The sequence below is a fragment of the Pezoporus occidentalis genome, unplaced genomic scaffold (genome assembly GCF_034315485.1).
Source record: "Pezoporus occidentalis ecotype Australia unplaced genomic scaffold, CSIRO_AGI_Poc_V1 ctg55, whole genome shotgun sequence".
Taxonomy (NCBI): Eukaryota; Metazoa; Chordata; class Aves; order Psittaciformes; family Psittacidae; genus Pezoporus; species Pezoporus occidentalis.
The window spans coordinates 2983405-3007641 of NW_026915888.1; the positions used below are offsets into that span (position 1 = coordinate 2983405).

Sequence of the window (24237 nt, forward strand, 5' to 3'; positions counted from 1 at the left end):
GTGGGAGAGTAGCGTTTAGCACCTGGCCAGTTTGAGCTTGTTGATGATCTAAGGTTTGTGGCACTCTAAATATTTGTAATCTTCCAAATAACAGGAGAAAAGCGGTAATTTATCCATGCATCTCTTTGAAATTCTTGCCCACTTTCTCCCAGCTCTATTACAGCTGATTCCAGTTGCCTCTTAAAATTGACTTGCATAAAAGCTCAGGTTAGACCAGTCTAACTGGGGGCAAATCTTGGTCTAGTCATTCATTTCACACTAACAAAACCTGGGGGTTTTATCTGAATACAAACCAGGGACCCAAATCTATTAACTGCGAAAGCAAAAATGCCACTTAGAGATCAAAATGACCCGTCAGTATGTGGTTGAAGAGTAAGTTGTTGTTCTTATTGCTGCCAGAAAAGGTTTCTGCTTCTGTGAGGAGCATCACTCACATCCCTCCTCTCAGCAATGGTTTGGAGGAACTGCCCCTGTAGCGACACCAATAAAATCAGCTGCCCCATACAAAGCCTCGGCCATGCAAGCTGTGCTGGTCAGACTCTGGGCTTTCTTGGCAATGAAGGATTAATATAGATGTCTAAAAACAGTCTGGAGAGGATTTGGTTCAAAATCTTTCAAGGCCAGCTGTACTTTTGGTAATCTTGTCACTTCTTTAAGTGAATGACAGCAAAACAGGGGAGCTAATGTAAAGCTCTTCCTTCCTCCCCTGGAGAGCAGCTCTTGACACAGAGCTAACACAGCTCCCATAAAGCTCACATCTATCCTGTATGGAGCAAATAATCTCTTCTGTGAGGTGTAAAGATACTTGAGGGTATGGAGGGTGGGGCAGGAGGAAAAATGGGATGTTTTATCCACTTCACCTGGAATGATGCTGTAAAAATAGGTTTTGCCCTGGTTGTTGAAGTCTTTTATTTCAAGTTGCATCAGATTCATGCCTTGACTCCAGCATCTCCTAGAAGGGTAAAGCCCTCGAAGCCTGGCCGTATTTTCTCTTTATGCTGTGGCTCTTTTTAGGTTTAAAGCTCTAGTTCTTTGCAGAGACTTGTTTGTATGTTGGTCAGGAAGCCTGGAACAGACTGTTTCTTGGTTTGCAGGTTTCAGTCTGGGGTTTGAGGCAAGGCGAGAGTATTGAAATGCAGATACTAGATGGTACCCACATGGCCTGGGGAGACAGGATTGCAAAATCTGCATGAAGGCCACGTGAGAGGAAAAAACATGAAGACAAAAGGATTCAGCTCTTCATATCGTTCATCGACGGGAATGCATTGCCTTGAATATTAGCTGTGGGTCTTGTCCCTTGAGAAATGAACACGCTGACAATGAGTTTTGAGCAGGCTCCCAGACATTAGGGAATTACACAATACAGGAAGAAGGTGGGATGAGATGTCCCCATTCTCTGTTTAAAATGCATCATAGAATGTGTAATAGAAAAAGGAAAGAGAAAAAAATAGAATAGCACCAGATTTTATAACTCTGTCAAAGAAAAAGCAGGAGAAACAAGACACACACAGCCAGCAGCTGACACTAACTTTCTCCTTTCTTTTCCACCTGCATCTGAGCTAATAGGAATAATAACTGCTCTGCTTGCCCACTGACCCAAAAGGTGTGTGTTATTGCACTAATCCACTTCTACTCGTATCGACTGCTGGTCTCTGTGGGTTTGCCTTGCAGAGTCAGAAATAAATTACCCATCAGAATCAATGCAACTGCACAGATGTAGCTCTGTCACCCACACTTGCAAGGGGTTAAGTGCTTGCAGAGTACTTCCGTACTTCATCTTCTGAGTGTGTAAGGGCACGGAAACCACCCTTGGGGAGAAACCCACTCATCAGTGCAGGGTGCTTTTGGATCATTGCTATTGTTTTGCAATGGGTCAGACAAATGAAATCAGCATTGATTTTGCTCCTTGCTATGGAAACAATAAGTTAATTGAGGGTTGCGATGCTGATGTCTCCGACACTGAGGTTGTTGCACACCCGCAAAGCTCAAATTAAAGTGAGAAAGTACAGCTAATTCACACCATGTTGTGCCTGCTACACCTCGACTTTTAGTTAGTTTAGTTCATTAGTTATAAGCTGTAGAGAAAGTTCACTGACTGCACGATCAGTGTTGTGAGTGACAGAAGAACTAAGTCACCTAATGGGCAGCTGCCTCGTGACTTTGAGAGGTCCTCTGCTATCATTAAAATCCACAGAGGAGGGATGTATGTACTGAGGAAGTGCCATTAAGCTGTGGAAGTGATTCCAGAATTTAACAGCAGCACTTGCAGTGTTTAAAGCCAAGTCCAGTAACCTCAGACTGAAGAGAGCTCCATGATCAAGAGAGAAACCTCCTGATGATGCGGGGTTCATACCTTGGACATCTCTGCTGGAGCAGCAGCAGCCACATGAAACAGCATCACCCAGAACATACATGACCACAACAGAGCAGGCACCAGTGCACCAGTGTAGGTGAAAGACCTCAGTTCAGAGCTCATCAGGACTTCACATGGGTGAAAATGAAACAATAGATTTTTCACACATGTTAATCTTATTTAACATCACAGCAGCAACTGCTCATCAGAATATCTATAAGCAATTTTCAACAGAACTTCTGCTTCTAGACAGAAAATAAGACTTCCTATATCAGTTTGCACTATTGATTTGGAGTGTTAACCTCTGCTTTGCTCCTTTAGTTACAAGCCAGCTGGACACTTGTTGCTTTCTGTGGCATTAAAATATACATACTATAGCCTGATGCCCTGAAACTGACTGTGGCTTTAGCTGTCCATGTTCACTAAGTGATGCTCCTTTTTCTAGAGGCTGATATCAAAAGCTCTTTATAAAATCAGAGGATTGTAGACTTAAATGCGGTGGATGGGACCTCTGGAGGTCATTGAGCCCAACCTCCTGCTGCAGGCAGGGTCTGCTAGAGCGGGTTGCTCAGGGACTCATCCAGTCACATTTTAAATGTCTCAAAGGAAATACCCCACAGCCTTCCCCAGTCTCTGTTCCAGTCTTTAGCTGCCCTCAGGGTGATATTTTTCCTCCCTTCTATCTAAACAGAACAACCCTTGTTGCACCCTTGGCCATGCTGTGTGCCCATGAGGAGCATCTGGGTCCATCTTGCTGCCCTCCCTCTCTGTAGCTGCAAGTGCAGTGAGGTCCCCTCCTGTGCCTTTTCCTCTTAAGGCAGAACAAACTAATTTAGATAAGCCTTTATGCTTTCATTTATGGAGTTACAGCGTAGCAAGTGTCATTAGCACAGCATAACTACAGGGAAATCTGGGGCTTTTTTCATTCATTGTAATATTTTCTCCATCTGTGTTTGTAAATAGCTATGATGGGAAGCTGTAATTGGGCTGTTTCCTTTCAAACAAAACTTCTGTTGGCTTCTGTGCAAGCTGTACACTTCCAATTAAGGTGGCCTGGCACAACTTGGCTCCATCTGTGACCCATTTTGCTTCCTTCCACCCCAGAGTAACCCTCAGCTGTGTGACTCTGGCCCTCCTTAAGGCAGAAGAAGCTGAAACTGAAGTTCACCCTGAGGACCTGACCAAGAGGCAGGTGAAAGCTGCTTTCAGTTGAAAGGATGCTGGAGGAAGTGGTCTTTGTCTATTTTCCTTCTGGCTATGAAGCACCCACTGCTTTGGGTGGTGCAAGAGGCATGTGGGACTCTGCAGCATCCTCAGCTTGCACAGGCATCCCCCACTGCTGAGCCAGCACCATGGGTGCCAGTGGCGCTGCAGCTGTGACAGCACCCAGCCATGCACGACTCCATGGTGCAAGTAAATGCTCAGTGCTGGGATGGGTTTTGCAGCACTCAGCTCTGTTCTGCAGTGCTGCAACTGCCAGCACCTCCTTTAAACCAGCTTAAGCACCACCCTGTGAGCTGTAGTGGCATATTTGCATTGTGGCACAGATGTGCCCAGTGTAACACCACATACAGCTTAGCAAAGCCAACATCTGGTCCCGTTAATTGCAGTAGAAATAGTGTCACTGCTCACGGTAGGGCTGGTGGCTCATTTCTTTGTTTTGCGTTTTTTTTGTCTATGGAAGATGCCAGTCCCTGTATGATTGAGTAACCTGTCTGGAGCAGTCGGAGCTCTGACCCACAGGCTGGGTCCAAATGAGCAACGACACGGTCGCTCGTGTGACTTTCACAAGTTTTACTCTTTATTCCAGCTCACTATCTGTTATGTTCAGACTGGAAGATTCAAAGGTCTGAAAGCACCTAATGGGTAGAGAGAGACGGTGCCTTATAAAAATGTTATTGCTATTGACTCTGTGGAAGATTTGATTACAATGAGTTGGCAGGGAAATGATTTAATACTAAACACTGACGACTGTAATAGCCAAGAGGAATTCTGGACAGTAAGAGACAAGAGAAAAAATGCATTTCCTTTTACTGCAGGAGAGGCTGTTGCTAAAGGGATAACATAGACTCAGTATAGCAGCTACTAAGAGCGGTATGCTTCTAACAAAATCCGAAAAGCAACCAAACCTGTTTGTGTTGGAAGAGTTACAGTAGAAATCTGGCCAAAGAAGAAAAATAGATGGGGAAAAACAACCCCATAAGCAGCCAGAACAAATCTAAGTTAATTTTTTATTCCTTGAAACATTTTATCAACAGCTGTTAGAAGTGAATGGCTGTAAATAAGGCAAACCAACCCAAAATTGAGGGCTACACAAGATCCCAAGACAGATTTGTTAAAGCCATTCAACACTTTGCTTTCTCGTTGGTGCGTGTTTGAGCCTTAAGCATGAGGAATTTTGACTGCTGACTCAAACTGTGGTCCCAAAATTCTCTGTCAAGCTCAGTTATTTCCCTGCTTTCTCTGTTGTGCCATTTGCCTCTCCCTGTGTATCACCCAGCCTGAGTTTTACAGCTTCTTGTTTCAGTTCAGCTCACAATTATGGTACAGAGCAGCCAAATAGCTGTCCACAAGAAAGTAAAGATCTTAGCATGATTCCAACCAGAGGCTCTTTATCTTTAAAATACAGCGTTGCGAAGCCTAATGTCCTCTGGTTTTATTAGCTATTCTTGAGGGGTGCTTAGCTGGCAAGTGCAGCATCTGCCACTGGCTTGTTGCAGCTTTAACAGCCTGAGCACAAACTTCCCAGCCTGAGCACAAATAACATCTGACAGGCCCCAGTGGCTGGTGGTAGTGGTGGGAGCTGCTGTTTGGGTACCACTGCGGTGTGCAGGATGTGATGTTTTTCTGGGCAAAGGGGAAGATGGGATGTCAGTCCCTGAGGAGAGCAGTGGGTGCTGTCCCTCTCTGGTAGTCCATCCTTTCACCCCTTTCTAGCTCACTATGGTCAAGGGAAAAGGAGGGGTTGATGCTGTGGTCCAGAGCCCATTCTTCACATGTGTCATAGAATCCCAGACTGCTTTGGATTGAAGGGGCTTTAAGGCTCACCCAGCTCCAACCCCTGCCACGGGCAGGGACCCCTTCCACTGGAGCAGCTTGCTCCAAGCCCCTGTGTCCAACCTGGCCTTGAACACTGCCAGGGATGGGGCAGCCACAGCTTCTCTGGGCACCCTGTGCCAGTGTCTCACTGTCAGGTACAGATCCTGCATTGGACCCTGCTCGTGCCAAGGGGACTGGGCAGAGCCAGTGACATTAATTTACCATGAGGGGAAAATTCCAGTGTAAGTGGTCTCTACTGTGTATAAAACACTCCATACCAGTGACACTTGCCTCTTCTCTTAGTGATAAAGTGTATTTATTTGTGAAGCAGATCTTAATCTATCTCAGAAGAGTGTTTTTTGTTTCCCACAGTAGCATTTATAATGATTGAAAGGGGAGGCGAGAGAGGACATCTTTCTGTGGCAACGAACAAAAATAAGAATAACTTTTTAGCATTACCATATATCAATAGCCAATTATTTTTGTATGGATGGGTTCTGGCTGGCTGCTAATGGACTGACAATGAGATAAGTCTTCCAGGAGAGAAACCATCGTTTTAGAGATGGAGTGGATGGCCTTTTAATTTTAAGGTATTACCAAAATCACACCTTTCACCTTTAAAAATGGTAAACGATCAGAGTCTTGTTCTAAATCATTTAATTGCTGTTAGAACCGAGCCCGGCTCGTGCTTTGCAGGGGTTTGTCTTTCTTAGCGCTGATGGTGCCATTTCCATTGCTTAATTTTGCTTGACGAACGACGTCCTCCTTGCTCCTGCTCCCTCCCAGCCTGCGTGCTGCCCATCTGTCTGCAGAGGCAATTTAAGGAATCTGTAGCAAATTCACCCTTGCTCATGTGTGTTTCTTGATATACAGTGTAGATACACACAGGCACAGTGTAAAATGTATTTAACTGATGGTGCGAAGTCGCTTTAGAAACCTTTCACATGTTTCACATGAGCCAGGCTCACATTTCTTGCTGGTTTTACTTCGGCTTTGGTGTGTATTCTCTCATCTTCACCTGTTTCATCCATCTGCATCTCTCTGGCACAGGGATTAGATGTCCTGTCCCTCTGACCAAGCACCTGCTTGGCTGCTCTGTCATAACAGCTCTGAGAAAGGTCCTCGCTTTCAGCTTCCTCTTGAAACAAGCTTGAAAGATCACCACATGCTCCAGAATGTGCACCAAGACTTTCTTATGACTTAGCTGTCCATATAAATAGCCAAGGACCTTAGGAAAAAATATAAATACATTATTGTTATCCGTGCCTATGGAGCACAGTGCTTTCTCGTCTTCAGACAAACACTGTCATAGAATGGTTTGGGTTGGAAGGGACCTTCAAAGCTCATCTAGTCCAACCGCCCTGTAATGAGCAGGGACATAGAATCATAGAATAGTTAAGGTTGGAAAGGACCTGAAGATCATCCAGTTCCAACCCCCCTGCCATGGGCAGGGACACCTCACACTAAACCATGGCACCCAAGGCTCTGTCCAACCTGGCCTTGAACACTGCCAGGGATGGAGCATTCACAGCCTCCCTGGGCAACCCATTCCAGTGCCTCACCACCCTCACAGGAAAGAATTTCCTCCTTATATCCAATCTAAACTTCCCCTGTTTAAGTTTTAACCTGTTACCCCTTGTCCTGTCACTGCAGTCCTTAATGAATAGTTCATCCCCAGCATCCCTATAGCCCCCCTTCAGATACTGGAAGGCTGCTCTGAGGTCTCCACGCAGCCTTCTCTTCTGCAGGCTGAACTAGATCAGATTGCTCAGAACCACATCCAGCCTGTCCGTCATTTCTGATGGGCTCTCGTGCATGTGGGAGAACAGACCAAAAAAAATTCAGGGATGGGTAAACTGAGGAAAATGGGTGCTTTTCCCCAAGCCACAAGCTCAGTCAGTGGCCATGGGACCTGTTCATGCTGGTGCCTCCATTAGCCCACAGTTAAGCTTGAGCATTTGGGTTCTCAGAGTGATGAAGGAACCCACTGAAAGTCACCACATCCATTTTAATTCAGGTTTCTGGGGCTACTTATTTAAACCCACTGAAAGTTGCCACATCCATTTTAATTCAGGTTTCTGGGGCTACTTATTTAAACCCACTGAAAGTTGCCACATCCATTTTAATTCAGGTTTCTGGGGCTACTTATTTAAACCCTCCACATGTCCCATACACAGCCACAAGCCAGCTGCTCTGACAACTAAGAAATAAGAAACGTGCCTTGAGTTCCTGTGGCATTTTCTATTCCAAACTTTGCCCAGTGGCTGATGGTTCCTTCCTCAAAGTGACATATTGATTGTGGGTACACGTAGGGCGAGTATGATTGTGTTCAGTATTTTGAGCTCATCATCTGTTATCCCATTCTCATTGTCATCTGAGGCCCAGACACTATCAAATTGGAAGCAGCAGCGTAGAAAATTAGGAACAAATCAAAACAGACTACAGCTGTGAAATGAATCAAACTCCTGTTTCTACCTTTAGCATTTCCTTTGGTAGAAAACACCTTTTACAGTGTATTTTTTGATTATTTGGAGCTCACAGCTGCAAAGGCAGGGATGAAGCGCTGCGATCCAGCATCTGGGGCCGTTTGCCAAACAGAGCAATCACGTACTAAAACGTGATGAAGACAGAGAAGGACAGGTCCCCAAGGGCAGCACCTACTTAGGGCTGGTCCTTGACCCATTTTGACCACCCGAAGGAGGTGCCACTGCTGCAGTGGCTCATCCATAGACATCCCATCTCCCACAGGAGAACGGCACCCACCAAAAACTCTTGTGTGTTTGCAGCTCTTGACCTTGGCCCTGTGCATTTGCTGCGTCTGAAGTGGAGTGATGGGGTTAGAAAAGCTCAAGGCTGAGCTCCATGTCAGCTTTTCAGAGCAGCCCCTCGGCGCACTAACGCTGTTCCCTGAGAGCAGGCTTTAAATACGTTGTGTGTTTGTATGAAGATGACCACATTAAATTGAAGCAGAAATAAATGGTAATTTAGCTGGCACAGATACACAAAGCTGACACAATCTCCAAACGTTTGAGGCTGCTATTAAATTTGTTCCTCCTTATTAATTTGTGACCAAAAGGATAATGAAAAACTGGCAGTTCTGAAGCTGACATAAAAAGTAAGAGATATACAGTTGGTATGGATAATTTTATGCGCTGTCAAAGCGAAAAGGCTTTGCTAAATGTATGTAGGCAAAGATACACACAGTCATCTTAATGAGCAATTAAAAGATGGACTCCTAATAATTGCATCATGACTCTTGTCACATTTGTATTTGTTTAATATCTCTGGTTGTGGTTGAATCTGGTTTTGAGTCCCTATTTTAATCAGGTCTGATTTAGGCTCTTGGTTCAAATAACTGGAAGTGATGAGCGTGAATCTTGTTGTCCTATTACTCCCTGCGCTTCTCGTTTCCAGTGAATACAATGTTCCTTTAAAAACTCATGTTTAATGACTGTGTTTAGCTATCAAAGGGGGCAAGTGGGTGATTTGCTGTCATTCAAAGTTGGAGTTTTCAAAGAGAAAACCTTGTCTTCCTCTTCTGAACATCGCTCTTACCAGGTTTTGGAAGTGCTTTGGATAGCTCGGGTGGTTTCCAGTTACTTCCTTTGCTGGTTGAAATCAGGGAGGCTCGGCTATGTGCATTGCTCTGTCGTGGTGGTGCTGTTCTTTATTTACAACAAGAGGGGACCATCTGTTCTTCAAAGCTCTTTCCCTTACCCTAACTGCTGTGGTCACCCTTGAATGCCGCTGTGTCTTCAGTGACATGGAGCTGCCTTCCCGAGCTGTTTGAAATTCCCCATCAATCCAACTGAAATTTCCCATCAATTCAGTTCCCATTCAAACAGACTGAGGTCGCATCAGTCAAAGCTGACAGCAGGTTGCATGTTTCCAGCTCCTCTCTCCGATGTACATGAGTATGGGACAGGCCCACGTCTCTCTTCACAGCCCTCTGATCTTCCCGTGTCATATTGAACACATTGTCACTTGCAGCTTCCATTCCTCCAAACTTCCAGGGTTTTCTTGCTTTCACATATCTTTTTAACTGAGGGAAGGGGGAGCTGCTTCAGTCTTATTTCAGTGAACAGGTTATCCTGTGTTTTCATGAAAAAACAATACAGCTGCAGGCTTGTTTTCCCCCTTTCTCTGTATGAGAATCTTCTGCTCCTCAAGTCTGTCTTTAAAATCATCCGTTTTTCTTTTCCTTCTCACTCCAGTCACTGTTTTTTTTTGGCTTCTCCAATTCCCAGCTCAAAAGAAAGCAACAATTATTTTGCTTCAAACTCATCCAGCCCTGAAGATGAGGAATTTACCAGTTTTTCATTGCCAGCCTGCTCAGTTTATTGCTCCTGCTGTTTGCTTTGCCCAGCCTATGCAGGTGGGTGAAGCAGTGTAGGGGGGAACAGCAAAGTTCCCATAGCATCCTTTCGAAAACACCCCTTGGGATGCACTAGGATACCACTGGGATTTGGAAGGGCCTTAGGACAGATTGAAAGCGTTTGAGCTGGCTGGAGGGTGCAAGGAGGGTGCCTGCCATTTGCTTTTAATCACACACTGGTTTGGGTGTGAAGAGACCTTAAAGCTCATCCAGTCCCAACCCTCTGCTGTGGTCAGGGACACCTTCCACTGGAGCAGGTTGCTCCAAGCCCCTGTATCCAACCTGGCCTTGAGCACTGCCAGGGATGGAAGAGCTTTACGCTCCTTATTGAGGTGTCAAGATGCATGGCATGAAGGCGGCAGGTCAAGCCCTTCTGGGGTCACACAGAAGCACGGCAGCTCCAGGCTGAGCAGTCAGAACTGTGTCAGTGATGTAAAATGAGCAAAATGCGCCTGTTGCTACCAATGTATTATGGCAGGTATCACCCAGCAAGCTGGTGGTGATGGAGGAACATGATTGCCTCCTGGCTCCCGATCCTTATCCTCCAGCATGCCTGGATAGGAACAAACGGGCAGTGCAAATACTTCAGATGCCTACCAATGCATCTCATGTTTATGCCTGTCTTTAAGACATACAGAGAGATTCCTAAATACGTCGAATTGACAGCACAGACCTATTTCCACAGAATGAATGATGCTGGTAAGTGGCAAGGTTTTTCTTCCTTCCCTTTGGGAAATGGGGAAGAGTTGTCTCCACTGAAATGATTCCCGATTTCTTCCCTCAGGGAAAAGATCTCATTGAAGATAATGTGTTTGTCTTCGATTAGGTTTCAGCTTGATTCCTTTAAAACCTCAGACCTCTCAAACCGATGGGCCAGCTGTGAAATACACACTCATTTCTTCTCTTAGGACGCAGTGAATACTCCCTGCTTTATTCCATTTGTGACTTCATTTTTGAATCCAAACCTTAAATCAGCCAATTCAGATCATTTCCTGCCCAAAGAAGGAAAACCAGAGAAAAAAAACACTCCAAGGGTCCCCACAAGCCTTTGTTTGGCTATAATAAGCTCTGTATTTCAGAGGTGCTGCGTTGAACGGGGCAGAACGAGGCAGCATTCCAGTATCTGAAGGGGGCTATAGTGATGCTGGGGAGGGACTCTTCATTAGGGACTGCAGTGACAGGACAAGGGGTAACGGGTTAAAACTGAAACAGGGGAAGTTTAGATTGGATATAAGGAGGAAATTCTTTCCTGTGAGGGTGCTGAGGCACTGGAATGGGTTGCCCAGGGAGGTTGTGAATGCTCCATCCCTGGCAGTGTTCAAGGCCAGGTTGGACAGAGCCTTGGGTGCCATGGTTTAGTGTGAAGTGTCCCTGCCCATGGCAGGGGGATTGGAACTGGATGATCTTAAGGTCCTTTCCAACCCTAACTATTCTATGATTCTACGAACTAAAGGTGTGACAGATTCTGTCGAGCCAACCTGTGTGACCGCTGGTGTTTCCTGCAAAGAAAATAAGGAATACAAAAGAATTGATTTCTTTTATATATAATTTTTTAAAAAAAGAAAGCTTATTGTCATGGGGGAGCCTCTTCTGCAACTTCCTGCTTAATTCTGTGCAATGATTTTTCAATAAGAACATTTCCTTCTGGGCTAGACCCTGTTTCTTGGGGTAGCCTCTGCCTTTTTAAACACCCAGACTAGGGGTTCCTGTCCTTTCCATGCTAAAGCCAATGACAAATTCCATTCAAATCAGGAGGATTCAGCTGAATTATAGTTTCCTTATTGAAGAAACACCAACAATTTGTGTGTTTTCTCGGGTCGTTTAGATCACTCATCCCCTGGGTCAAATGCTGGGGTTACATCCATTGCCTGTGGGTATGTCCAGTTTGTGCCTCACCCTTCTCGCAGCCTTTGAAGCCAAACACCCCAAGTCCCCTTTGTCCTTCTCCCGTAAACACCCAGCCCTTTTTTAAAGGATAAATGAGAAATTGTTATATTGACTTTTATCATCCTTCCTTTTTGAAACCAGACGCGATGGTGAAGGGTAGGGAGGATGAAAGAAAGCACGAATGAACGAAAGGCAGCGTTTGCCTCTCTGTCGGACCAGGGGGCTGTGAAAACGAGACATCTTCGATGTGGGGAGCCCTCAGAGGTGGGCTGTGGGGAAAACTCGGTTCCCCGTGGGGTCACCCCGCACCGTGCACGGCAGCGGCCTCGTCTCGCCCAGTCCGGAGCAGCTCCGTCGCAGCGGCTCTCACGGGCATAGGGGTGTGTGTGTGTGTGAGATCGAGGGGTGCCCACCCCCTCGGGGGTGTTTGCGCTGCGCTCCCAGCCGCGCACCTCTGGCACACACATACAGGGATGCTCCAACGGGGACCCCGAGCCCCACCGTGTCCCTGCCGCGCTGCCCGCACCCCCAGCGCTGCCTCGACGACGCCCCCCCCACTTGCCCCGAGGGGGCGGTCCCGCCGTCCCCGCACAGGTGTTGGCGATTGGGTGGAATATGCAAATGCGGCGCTGACGTCAGGCGGCTCCGGCCCAGAGAGCACAAATAGGGCCGGCCCCGGCCCGCGCCGCGGACTCAGCCTCTTCCGTGCCCGTCCGGGCCCCTCCGAGCCGCCCCGCTCCCGGCCCCAGGTGAGTGCCGCGGGGCAGCGCTCCCCGCCCCGGGCTCTGCTGCACCGAGGGGCTCCGCTGCCGCTCCGCGCCCTGCGGACCGGAGCGCTGCCGTCCCCGCCCGGGCTGCGGGGAGCGCGCCCGTGGGAACCGCGCTGCTTTCCGCTCCGCGAGTGAGCGCAGCGCTCGGGGCTCCGGATGCCGCCGCTGCCGCCGCCTCCCGCGGACTCCCCCATCCGGGCGCGGTAACAGGTGGGCGCCCGCCGTGGGGCGGGGAGGGACGGACGGGCTTAGGGGGATGCCGCCTCCCCCCCCCCCCCAATCCCGACTGGGGGGGCAATAGGTGGAAATGCCGCCCGTGGGGCGGACGCGGCTCCAGCCCCTTGGATGCGGAGGGCAGCGCGGGGGTCGCCCCTTTTACCCCCGCCTTTGCCGGGGCCGTGGCGCTGCCGCCGTCGGTGGGGCACGGAGCCGGGCAGCGCGTCCCGCCGCGGTCGCGAGAGGCGCCGGCTTTTCCCTCCGCTACCGCTGGGGGGCGCCGTGGTGCAGGCGGCCGTGCCCGCGGGGCGCCCGTCGGGCCCCGCTGCGCGCCCCGGTCCGTGGGCAGCGGCAGCAGAAAGGGTTAGGGTTTGATCAGATACGTTAGTTTATCGGGTGCTTTAGTTTATGGGGTGCTTTAGTTTATCGGAGGTACCGCGCTCCTTCCCGGCTGGCCTCACATGCTGCTGCGGCGTGGAAATAAACGGCTTTCCCGTGGTGCCAACGGGAGGGATGGTTGGGACTTCTGTAAGCATAACCTGAGAGCAGAGCTGTGATTGAAACACACAAGAGTCACGGAGGCAGCCTTGAGAGCAAAGATTAATACCTGTGAGGTTTAGGGGCTTCTTGGCAGTCCTTCATCCCTGCTGGATTGGTGTTCCCTGCGTTTCTTGTAGGAGCATTGAAGTGGCTTGGAGAATTGAAAGATCAAGTGAAATGTGCTTAAATATGCTTTTGCTCAAATGGAATGTTGGGTTTGTACTTAAACATCACAGCTGGTTCCAATGAGTTCTTAATGCATCAAAACTTTGAGTAATTTGTCTAGGATACTGGGGAGAGCTGGTGGAATTGTTTGACTTCCTTATGTCTTGCTGAAAGGTTAGCTTCAAAAGGATTTTTCTCCTTAATTTTGTAGCACTTGTAGCACTCAATAAGAAATTATCATCATCAGAATTATTTTACAGGTCATAAAAGTGCTGTTTAGACAAGGCTGAAGCAGTTGAAACAGTTGATGGCAGAGGAACTGAGGACCAGATTCTTACCTGATGCTACAAGAGCTGGTTTGACAGAGTGAAGGGTTTGGTCTGAAAGCTTTCCTCTTGCTGTAGCAGCAGCCATAACTTCAGGTAATTGAGTTCAACCTTTTTCATTCTAATGCGAGGCTTGTTGGAGATCACTAAAGGCTGTTGTGAGCTAGTAATTTCCCTAAGCTAAAAATAAGCTGCAATTTAAGTAGCCCCCAAACCAACCCAAATAAAAGCTTTTGGCAAATTCTTTCCTTTTATTAGCCACCATAACCGAATTCTTAATGCTTCTGTATCATGGAGGAAAAAGTTATGGGATCTTTACAGTAATCTGCCTGCTTGGCAGCTCCTATTGCATGTCATGGAAGTGCTTTAAACAGTTTTCTCCACTCAAATGGGCAAGGTCCTGTTTCTGTTCCAAGGTGACCCTTTTAGCTTAAAACATTTGCTCTAAACCTTGTGCTTGTGTCTTTGGCAGTGGGATGCTGCCAGTCTGTATGTTTGGGTGCTGTGTGCAGGAGCCAGTCTGGGTGCTGTATGCAGGAGCCTTTGTGCTTGAGCTTCCTCAGATAAAAAACTGCTTTTGGGAGGTAAAGCGGCGCTGGCTGCGAGGAGGGCTGTAACAGTGCTCTAGCTCAGAGGAAGAAACCCCAGCCTGTAGGTGAACTCTTAGTCTTTGCATAGTATCATCTTTGACCTAAGAGCCAAAACTGCTTTGGCAATCACTCCCCTGAAGCTGAAGGAAACGTGTCACAAATGGATGTGATGCTCAGCTTTGCTTCCCAGCATCTGCATTGCAATCCCCAGTTTCTGCATTACAGGGCAGATTAAACTCTGCTTCCCTGCTCGTGCAGTAAGGTCAGGAGGTGTGTGATAGGTCCCCCCTCCACCCCAGCTCTTGGGAGACCTCTAGTCTTCAGCCACCAATATTGCTCATTTGTTTCTTGAGTGGAATTACTTGTTTTATGCAGACGTTGCCATGTGTGTGATTTACCTGGGCAGTGCTGTCTGTGCAGGCTCCAAATCTGTCCCTTCTTCAGGTGAAGAGAGGAAATGGGGTAGTAAAACTCGTCTGAGTTTACAGCGGTGGTCCAGATCTGTTCCATCAGTTAGACTCTTTCTCTTGACTCTGGTAGCTGTATGGTGTGATGCAGCTGCAGACCAGGTTCTGCAATGAGCCTTCCTCCTAGCTCAGGTTAAGGCGATGCTGAGCTGTGGTTTAGGATGCCGAGTAGCATGAAAATGCTGTATGATTTCAGGCTTAACCCTCACTTGGTATTTACAGTGTACATTTGTTGCTTGGTTTAGGCTATTCAGATATATAACGTGTTTTAGTGAGTCCCGTTTTACTGTGAGTGAGAGCAATTAGTGTATTGTCAGTCAGCATGCAATAAAAGTAAGCGATTTCTAAACTGACTAGAGAAAGATGTTCTACAAATCCCATTTATAAACCAGCCAGAGTTTTCTAGTGGTAGAGGCTGCCCTTTCAGCTTCATTGGTGTTATAATCATCCTAATCCAAACACCATCATGTTTTCAAGCAGTTGGTTATTTACTAAATACACATGAAAGTAGCTGGTCCCTTGTTGTGCGGTAGGATTGCCATTTCAAGCAGGGTACGAGTCAGAGGTCTCTGGAACTGCAAAGTGAAAGAGTTGTTTGCTGTGAGGGTATCAACGGAGCATACAAAATACCTCCATAAAAACCACGAGGAGCAGCCTTGCTGTGCGGGAGCGATTCGTAACGTAACAATGTACTTGTCACTTATTGATAGAGTGACTCTGGGTTATTAAACATTTATTTGTAGCCCCAGCAACACTGAGCTTTCTAATTGGAATTTAGAAAGCCTAATAAATGTTGATTTCATCCTGAGTGCTCTCAATTCAGGGTGTTTATATGCGCGCTGGGGAAAAGCAGTGCCTGGGCTGCATGGGCATGTGGTGATGCTGTGTTAGGCAGACAAAGTACCTGAGACCGAGTTGGAGCTGGTGTAAATGGTCATGGCTCCAAAATGAATAGTGATGCAGCTGCACACATACCTGGCGTGAAAACACTGTAAAATGTGTCCTGTCAAGATATAAGGTATGTCATGGGGACTTAATTAATCTAGGTTTAATTTTGATGTTAGCAGGTAACTTGCCTTGCTAATGTATATAGCTCAAACCAAGCAGCAGCCTGTCACTTGCATGCTGTAGAAATCATAGAATCCCAGACTGGTTTGGGTTGAAGGGACCTTCAAGCTCATCCAGTCCCAAGTCCCTGCCATGGGCAGGGACATCTTCCACTGGAGCAGGTTGCTCCAAGCCCCATCCAACCTGGCCTTGAGGATTTCCAGGGATGGGCCATGCAAGTCTTCATGGGTTCTGTGGCCATCTAAGGGAGGAAATGGCTATTCTTGTGTCTTGGGGCTCAGCTCGGACCCTGGCTGGTCTTGCAGACTCAAGTGTAGCCTAATGAGGGGGCATCTGCTTGAGACAGTGGCATCTTCCAAGTGAGGGGAATAAGGGTATTTCTATGGTTTCTCCAGTGGTCAAAGAAGCGAATGGAGGTGCCTGGGGCTTTCCTGAAGGTCTGCTGAGAATGAGTCCTCAGTAGGAGCGACCCTGTGCTGCTGGGGGTTCTGGAGATGGGATAAAGTCATCCTTTAGCCTTCTCGGTGCCACAGTACCGCGTTTTGCTGTGGTTTGCTTTTGGATACTGTAGTTAGATTCAGAAATCCCAGGGCTCTGTTTCTGCGGGTGCTTTGTGGTAGAAGACTGGGAACAATGCATCCTGCAGGGGTTAGTTTTGGGGTAAGTGTTTCACAAAGATGCTGTAATGTGGGAATTCATTGCCAGAGCACTGATGAGTGCAAGGCAGGAAGATGAGCGTTTTGCTGCGTGTTCTTTGGGAGTCTGCAGAGCTCCATTGACACTGCCCTAGCGTGGATGGGCTCCATCACCTGGAGCTTCGGCCTTGTTACTGAATCTGAGCTGGGTTTTGTTGTGCAATGACTGCTTTCTGACTGTTCTCTTGTTTTCAACAGACGTGAAATGATGAGATCAAGAAGCTTTTGGTTGTCTCTTGTATTGCTTGGGGTTTCCCTGCTGCTCACGAGGGGATGGATGGCTGAAGACAGGAGCAGAAGGCTGTATTTGGATGCGGGGAGATCGCATCAAGAGGTACTGTACACCCACTGCTGCTGCAGTTACAACTCCTGTGCTTCTAGTTTTGTGCTCTCTGTACTGTGAAAACAGAAAATAAGTGAGGGCTTATCCATGTATTAAACTGAGGAGGTCAGTGAAGAAACAGTGAAACAGCAGCTCCTACACTTACTGAGTATACTTGATATCATTCTGGGAGGGAAGCTGTGCCACGGTGGAGATGCTGGGTTTGTCCCAAAGACGTTATGGTACGCTCTGTCGTGGGCTGGGGACCTCTGTTCCCTGCTCTGTCCCCTGTTGGGACCAGTGACACTAAATGAAACTGGCAAACTTGTCCTGGCTCTTCATTTGGGTCACTGGCCCTTCAAGTGAGACCTGGAAAAAGCCTAAAAAAAGGGCTTTTTTTTTGCTGCTTAGAAAAAGGAAAATGGAGCCATAGGTGGTTCTGAGAGAACCAGTGAAGTTACTGCTGGATTGTTCCCCTCCTGACCCTCTGATATTGAACCTCTGCAAAGTGCAAAGTAATTGGAAAGGGACCAAGAGCCATATCGAGGGATGGGGATCTTTGTCCCGCTGAAGAGGACCCTGATGGGATGGTAGGACTCCTCACGCAGGACAGTAATGCACTCCTCAGCGTTCCATCCCTGGGCTTATGAGAGTGGAGAAGCAGCTGTTTTGAGTGCCGAAGGTGACAGTGTTGGCTTTTGTTACAGTGGTGTGGATTAAACAGGTCCCCATTCTGATCGGTGTCCAGTGTGGGCTGTCCCAATGGGGATGGTGGCTTTCTGGACCAGAGCTCACCGTGTGCCTTGCTGCACAGATGTGGGTAGGCTCAGATTTCGAAGTCTGAGGCATGCAAATCAGGCTATAAAAATCTGGGAATGTGACTTTCATGGAAAGAAAACAATGAATGCTGGAACGATTTTAGCTATTTAATTAGTTCCTGATTATCATAGGTTTGTTAAATGATTGCTCAAATGCCTGGAAGTGGGAGGTGATGGGGGAGGCAAGGGATAGGAGACACTGCTGTTTTTTAGCTGCCATTGCCTACAACACTTAGGTACTGGCAGACACATTAGTCAGTGCCAGGCTAATGATAAACTCTTGATGGATTCATGCTGCAATTGGATCTATTTAAGCCTCAGGATTTTGTTCTAGTTGGAGAATCTCATTTCTCCCAGTCACATCCCATCTACAAATACCCGCAGTTGTGTGCGTTAGTTCAATAAGGCAGTTTAAGCCAATTAAGAAGATGCTTTTTGCTGCTTACCAGGACTCGGCTATCATTTCAGTGGAGCTGGAGGTCTGCAGCTCCAAGTTCTGGCTCAAGTGTACTTCTTCCTTGAAATATCCGTCCTCTGCTCTGTAGAAGTGAGGAATAGCAGCTCCCCTCCACACCTCCGCTGTTATTTCGTTGCTGTGTAGACTCAGGTAGTACACTGGAACTCTTGTATTCTCTTAGATCACTTTTGCTTTATGAAAAGCAACCAAATATTTTGCATGCTTTTGCATTCAGAAGGATCTCGTTCTGCACTAATCATAGAATCATAGAGTAGTTAGGGTTGGAAAGGACCTTAAGATCATCCAGTTCCAACCCCCCTGCCATGGGCAGGGACACCTCACACTAAACCATGGCACCCAAGGCCTCGTCCAACCTGGCCTTGAACACTGCCAGGGATGGAGCATTCCCAACCTCCCTGGGCAACCCATTCCAGTGCCTCACCACCCTAACAGGAAAGAATTTCCTCCTTAGATCCAACCTAAACTTCCCCTGTTTCAGTTTGAACCCGTTACCCCTTGTCCTGTCACTTCAGTCCCTAATGAAGAGTCCCTCCCCAGCATCCCTATAGGCCCCCTTCAGATACTGTGTATTGGTTTTGATTTTTTTGAAGGCATTACTCTGTGGAATTAATTCCATTACCCCAATGATCTTCTCAAACAAGAACTTTAGAACTATTATATTTGAAAGACACTAATTCATTCTGTCTTCCTCTGAAAAAGCATGGAGTGGTTGTACCAATTACTTGATCTTGCTGGAGGTGAAAAGGTCGAAGGTAGAAATGCATTTGTTCAGGTTTGCACAGAATTTAGCATTAAGGTTTCTAATGTTCAGAGAATGCAGTTGAAATGGCTTCAAGGGATGTAAGTTATAATGTAGATTTGAAAGGGAACTGTACAGAAAGCTTGTTCCACAAGTTTGGTTACGGAAGGGTACGAAACGCCAGGATGAATCTGGAAGCCCTGAACAGAGCTTTCGGGTATGTCAGTGGAATTGAGATCCCCTTTTGAGAGGAAAGCAGCAGTTCTTACGTTATCATTCAGGAAATAGCTTAGCCATGATACCTTTTTAATAATACAGCATCACCTGAGATCATCTTCTAGTGACATTGGCCTTTGTTCAGGTGGCAGCTCCTTATTCCTGAGGAGCTGGTTACCAGCGTTGTGGTTTGATTAATACACAGTTCCATTAACGTGTGTTTGAACCACTGAATCACAAATAGAACAGCTCCTGGCAAGGCACTGAAATTGCTTTAAAAATGTGTAAAGGGTTAATTTCCACGTCAAATAATTTGACGGGTGCTCTGATCTTGAATTCCTCAGAACTTCATCAAAGCAAGCACTTGGGCATGGGTCACTGACCTTCACTGATACTTGTTGTGATCTACATAGGAACAAGTTTATGGCATCAAAACCACTGCTTAATTTATGTTGTGATTGCTAAATCGATTTCATCATGGTCTGCGATGGAATTATTGCACTTGTGCTTTGCATTCATAATGGGAAAATGAGTCTTGAGGCCATAGACTGCAATGTACAGCCCTTCTGGCTGAGAAAATGACTCTCTAACACACAAATGGCATGTAAATAGGATGATTTCTTGATGCTCAGCCTTCCATCTCTCAAATTTATGGGGTGTTCCAGAGAAAATCAGGACTATTTTTAGTCCTGATTAGAATAGTAAACACGTGCCTGCAGTCTGGAGTGCCATGGGTGTAGAATGAAGTGCAATGGAAAACCTAATTAAAACAGGGACAACGTTAGGATTTAACCTGCAGCTTGCTTGGTTTGTATTAATGTTTTAGAACGCTGCTGTCACTTTTATGTTGTGAGACTTCCCGTGAGCTGCTTCCAGAGGGAGCTGGAAAGCTCTGGAAGCTCCTGAGTGCTGTGCATGGGTTTGTGTGGAGCTGGGTTTGAACCATCATGGGAGTAAATCCTGCTGGGAGGAACGGATGCCAAAGACCAAGGCTTGTTTTTGTGCTAATGGATGTTAAACCCCTCAGTTTTAAAAGTACCATAACTTTCTAACTGGCATTTGGAAGGTATTGGCTGTGTAGGTTATCCATCATCTGACCTCTTCGTTAGGTGGGGCTTGGAGGTTTTAAGCAGCTGAAAACCACAGCTGGTTATTTCAAGGAGCAGAGGAGTCATGGGGATGATTTTGTGCTCCTTCTCCCAGCAAGTGTTATTTCCTAATGTGACAGGCTAGGAAAGGAGGGCTTTGGGAGGCAAGGTGGGAAATTGCAAATGCTTCTGATGAAAGCTTTTGCTTCTAATGCGACTAGAAGCATGATTTCAGAGCATGAGCTTGCAGTGAGACAGGCACAGTGCATCACTTTTATATGCAGGAGAAGATCTAATATCCTGGTATTTATTTAAAGAATTATTATTAGAAATGTATTCTCTGCCATGTGTGTGCTCTTCCTGCTTGTACGTCAGTTTGGAGAAAGGAAGGAAAGGACAGGACCAGATTTGAATTCAAATCTATGCTGGGCTATAGCCTGCTCCTGTCGTACACATTAGTGAAGGTAAAAGGAGGCAAGACTTAAATTTATGCTTTCATCACTTCGGTATGTAATGATAATCCCCTCCTTGTTACCTGCATTGATGTGGTATCTCTAGCAAGCTGTAATTGCTGTTTGTAGACCATTCTAAATCTTAACTAGTGTGCTATCCCTGAAGCCTTTGCTCTGAGTGCTGGTTGTCAGAGTATCTGCAGTTCAAGGGGCTGGGGAATGTTTTCATAGTATTGGGATAAAACCCCGCTTACCCCCTCCCAAATACCCCAGAGGGTTTAATGAATGCTATATCTTAAGGGATGGTACCCAGAAGGTTTAATAAATGCTATAGCTGTGGGATGCTGTTATGCTTGAAGTACTAGAAAAGTTGCATATTGGGTTCCTTGGAACAAAGCAGGTACTGTGTACTTGACTAACAGCATCAAGTTAGAAGGCTTTTAGGTTATGTTCATGGATGTGGCTCACTAATAAGTATTGGAGATTGTCAGGACACACCTATAGCACAACTTAAAAGGTGAAAACCTCTTGTATGCAGCCCCTTACAGAACCAGAATCCTGGTTCCTGTCATTGTTTTTAAGCTTGTGGCAAGATGCAGTGTGTGACACCACTCTGCGGTCCTGTATTGCTTTCTAGGATCTATCACCTTCCACCTAACAGCAGCCAGGACCACCAGGTGCTGTCCCTGCAGTTTAGGTGGTGCCCTGGGTACTAATGACCTTGAATTCAGGTGCTGTGGCTGGCACTTGGATGCTGTTCCTTGGGGAGAGCAGGGACCATGTGGCATAAACTGACCCCAGGAACCACATCTCAGTAAGTTTTTCCTCCTGTCACAGTTGAGTAGCTGTGGAAAAAATCATACTTAAATGGGGGAATGCTGGTGTATTCCTGAAGCAGGGAATAAGACCAGGGTAAAACATCTTGTACATAAATCTAAGGCAGTTCTGACTTGGCTATGATGTGGTTCTGATGCTCTCTTCAGTAGCTACTTAACCTTAAAAGACTAAATATTGACTAATTGTTTTCCAAATGTAGCATGCTCTCCCTTAAAAGCTGTCGGGGTAGTTTTAGAAGGGAGGTAGTTCTACTTCAAGTACTTTCTGCCATAAAGCAGGGGAGTTTTTGCTTAATTCAATTAGGAAGGGTACATCTGCAAACCTGTGATTTCCAAAACGGGCATCCCAGGAGCTTCCCTGTGACAGTGTGGAAACTGATGGAGCTGTACCTGGGTTTCTCATCTGAAGTCTGGAAATAGTGAGTGAAATCAGAGATGTAGCACTCATCTCAATTAGCGGCCGTATGGACGAGCAGATGATCCTGTGCGATGCGAGACATCGGAGCTTCTCTCGGTGTCTCTACCAGACAGAACAAATCTAAATTGCCAGCCTCTGTACTGGTAGCAAGCTTTCTCTGAACAGCAGTATACGATTTATCTTCTTTTCCTTATGCCTGCTCAAAAAAAGAGATGAAGTGGATGTCCTGTGCCTCATTAGCATCTTGAAAATAGTCTTTGTGCATAGCTGCATAAACAGAAAATCCTGATTGTCTGTCTGTTACTCATAACCGCTGCACCTACTACAATCTGTACACAGAGTGCCTCCCCTCGCCCTGCACTGATGGCAGAGTAATGATCTTGACCCCCCAACTTGAGGTAAGGAAGAGCATGCTCTGAAAGGAAAGCAAATATCCCCAGGATGATGGTCTGTTAATAGGATCAGGCACTTCTTTGTTAATTGGCTAAATGAGTCAGGGCTGTGTATTTAGGAACCGTACAGCGGGTGGTCTGATCCTGAGAGCAGGTCCCTGGAGGCTTGGTGTGTGCAGAAGTAACATCTAATTTAGTGATGGACACAGCACGAGCCCTCTGCATGCGCTGAATTTGATTTATCCCCTTGCACAAGCACTGCAGTCTCTGCCACAAAGTAAGAGGGTTGCTACAGTCCAGTGATACAGGCAGCGTGTGGATGTGAAACGTTGCCTGGTCTGCATCTCTTCTATCTGCTGCATTAATAGGGCTTTTTTTTTGGCAGTGTCCCCTATGTTAACCTTTGCTTATGGTCTTAAGGGACTCCTGACTAAATCTGCATTTAAAAGAGCAGGAGACTGAAAACACTGCAAGGTTTGCTGTTCTTGAGGGCAGTCGGTACCTGTTTGGTACCAAACTTGGTGCATATTAGGCATCATGCTGTGGGATCAGAGACTGACATAAAGGATGGCAAATGCACAGCTGGATGCAAATCTGTGTGTACTGGTTTGCACATGGAGGAAGCTGGGAAAGAAAGAGAACTATAGAGAGACACTGTACTGCAAAGATGTGAACCTTAAAATACTACATTGAGCTATTGCTCAGGGATTTCTGCTTGTGTGCCTCTGCATGCTGGTTTATGAGCATTCATCCTCTGGTGTTAGTCAAGGGAAAACTAGGTAGAAATAGCAGACAGGAACTTGTCTTTCCCAATTTCAAGCCTAATTGTGACTGTTTAATTATGAACCTTGCAAAGTGTGCTCACTCTCTTCTCTTCAAATTAGAATGCAGGAAATTGCATGTGGCCAATTGTGGATGTGCAGGGACAAAAGGAAGAACAACTGTTACGGAAAAATAAGGGAACAGTCCTTTCTCCATCCCTGTTGGTAGCTTGTCTGTGTGCATTGCTTGTCATTTACAAACCAAGTACACAGTACTGTGTAGCTGCTGTAATTTGTGATGGTGCTAGCCTCTGCGTGTGTTTCAGAGCGGCCTTTTAGGAGCCTTGTCCCATGTCGCATCTCATTGCAGTGGGTTGGCATGTTTTTATTTAAGGCTGCTGAGGGGATGTATTATACACACACCTTAGTGTCTAGTCCGTGGCTGTAGGATCCGGGTTAATAGATTGCTTTTAATCATGCACAGCAGCTTCTAGTGATGTGACTATACATGCATTAAATGGTTAGAAATTCTAGATACCTAATGACATGTTTTTAACCTGCTGTAGATAACATTACTTGTCTACAGGCTAGACTTGTTTTTCAAGAGCTGAGGAGGGCTTTGAGCAGCTTGTTTGTGTGTCTGCATCCTGTCCCCACTCCCATGGGTATCCTAAAGCTTTGGGGAAGCTCTGCTTCATACTGTGCTTCCTGCAGGCAGGCCTGGACCAGCTTTGTCTAGAGGCAGTCCTGGTTCAGCTTTGATTCTGGAAGACCTCCCCTTTGGTCATGCTGTGATAATAACTTCACGTAGTTGGAGCATCCACATGACTGTTTTGCTCTGCCTGCTCAGTCCTTGGCTGGAGAGAATAGGTGGATGTTAGTAATAGATGGGGGACTTAGGTTTCTATGTGATGAACGGCTCTTGCTGCTCGGTACAGCAATTTCTTGGTTGTCATAGATCACTTTTATAATCAGAAATTAGCCCTTCAGTGAGTTGGTCTTGCCTGTAGTTCTAAAGCTGAGAGGAATCAGCATCACACATTGGTTTATGTTGGAAGGGACCTTAAAGCTCATTCAGTTCCAGCCCTCTGCCACGGGCAGGGACACCTTCCACTAGAGCAGCTTGCTCCAAGTCCCTGTGTTCAACCTGGCCTTGAACTTCCAGGGACAGGGAACATGCACATGGTCTTACCTTGCCCCCCCCCGTTTGCTTGAATGAAGCTCTA

General features: G+C 46.6%; 1 protein-coding gene across 6 annotated transcripts in view; it reads left to right on the forward strand.

The window, feature by feature from the left end:
* Positions 1 to 24237, forward strand: part of FSTL4 (follistatin like 4) — a 391441-nt gene that overhangs the window by 176917 nt on the left and 190287 nt on the right. For 3 of the 6 annotated variants that reach the window (XM_062638106.1, XM_062638103.1, XM_062638109.1), the window contains exon 3: positions 16690 to 16825. In XM_062638106.1, the coding sequence (XP_062494090.1) occupies positions 16697 to 16825 (129 nt within the window). In that variant the 5' untranslated portion in view covers positions 16690 to 16696. Of the gene's footprint in view, positions 1 to 12266; positions 12404 to 12480; positions 12635 to 13743; positions 13768 to 16689; positions 16826 to 24237 lie in introns of those variants that run through there. The other 3 variants (XM_062638104.1, XM_062638105.1, XM_062638107.1) reach the window with 3 other exon arrangements.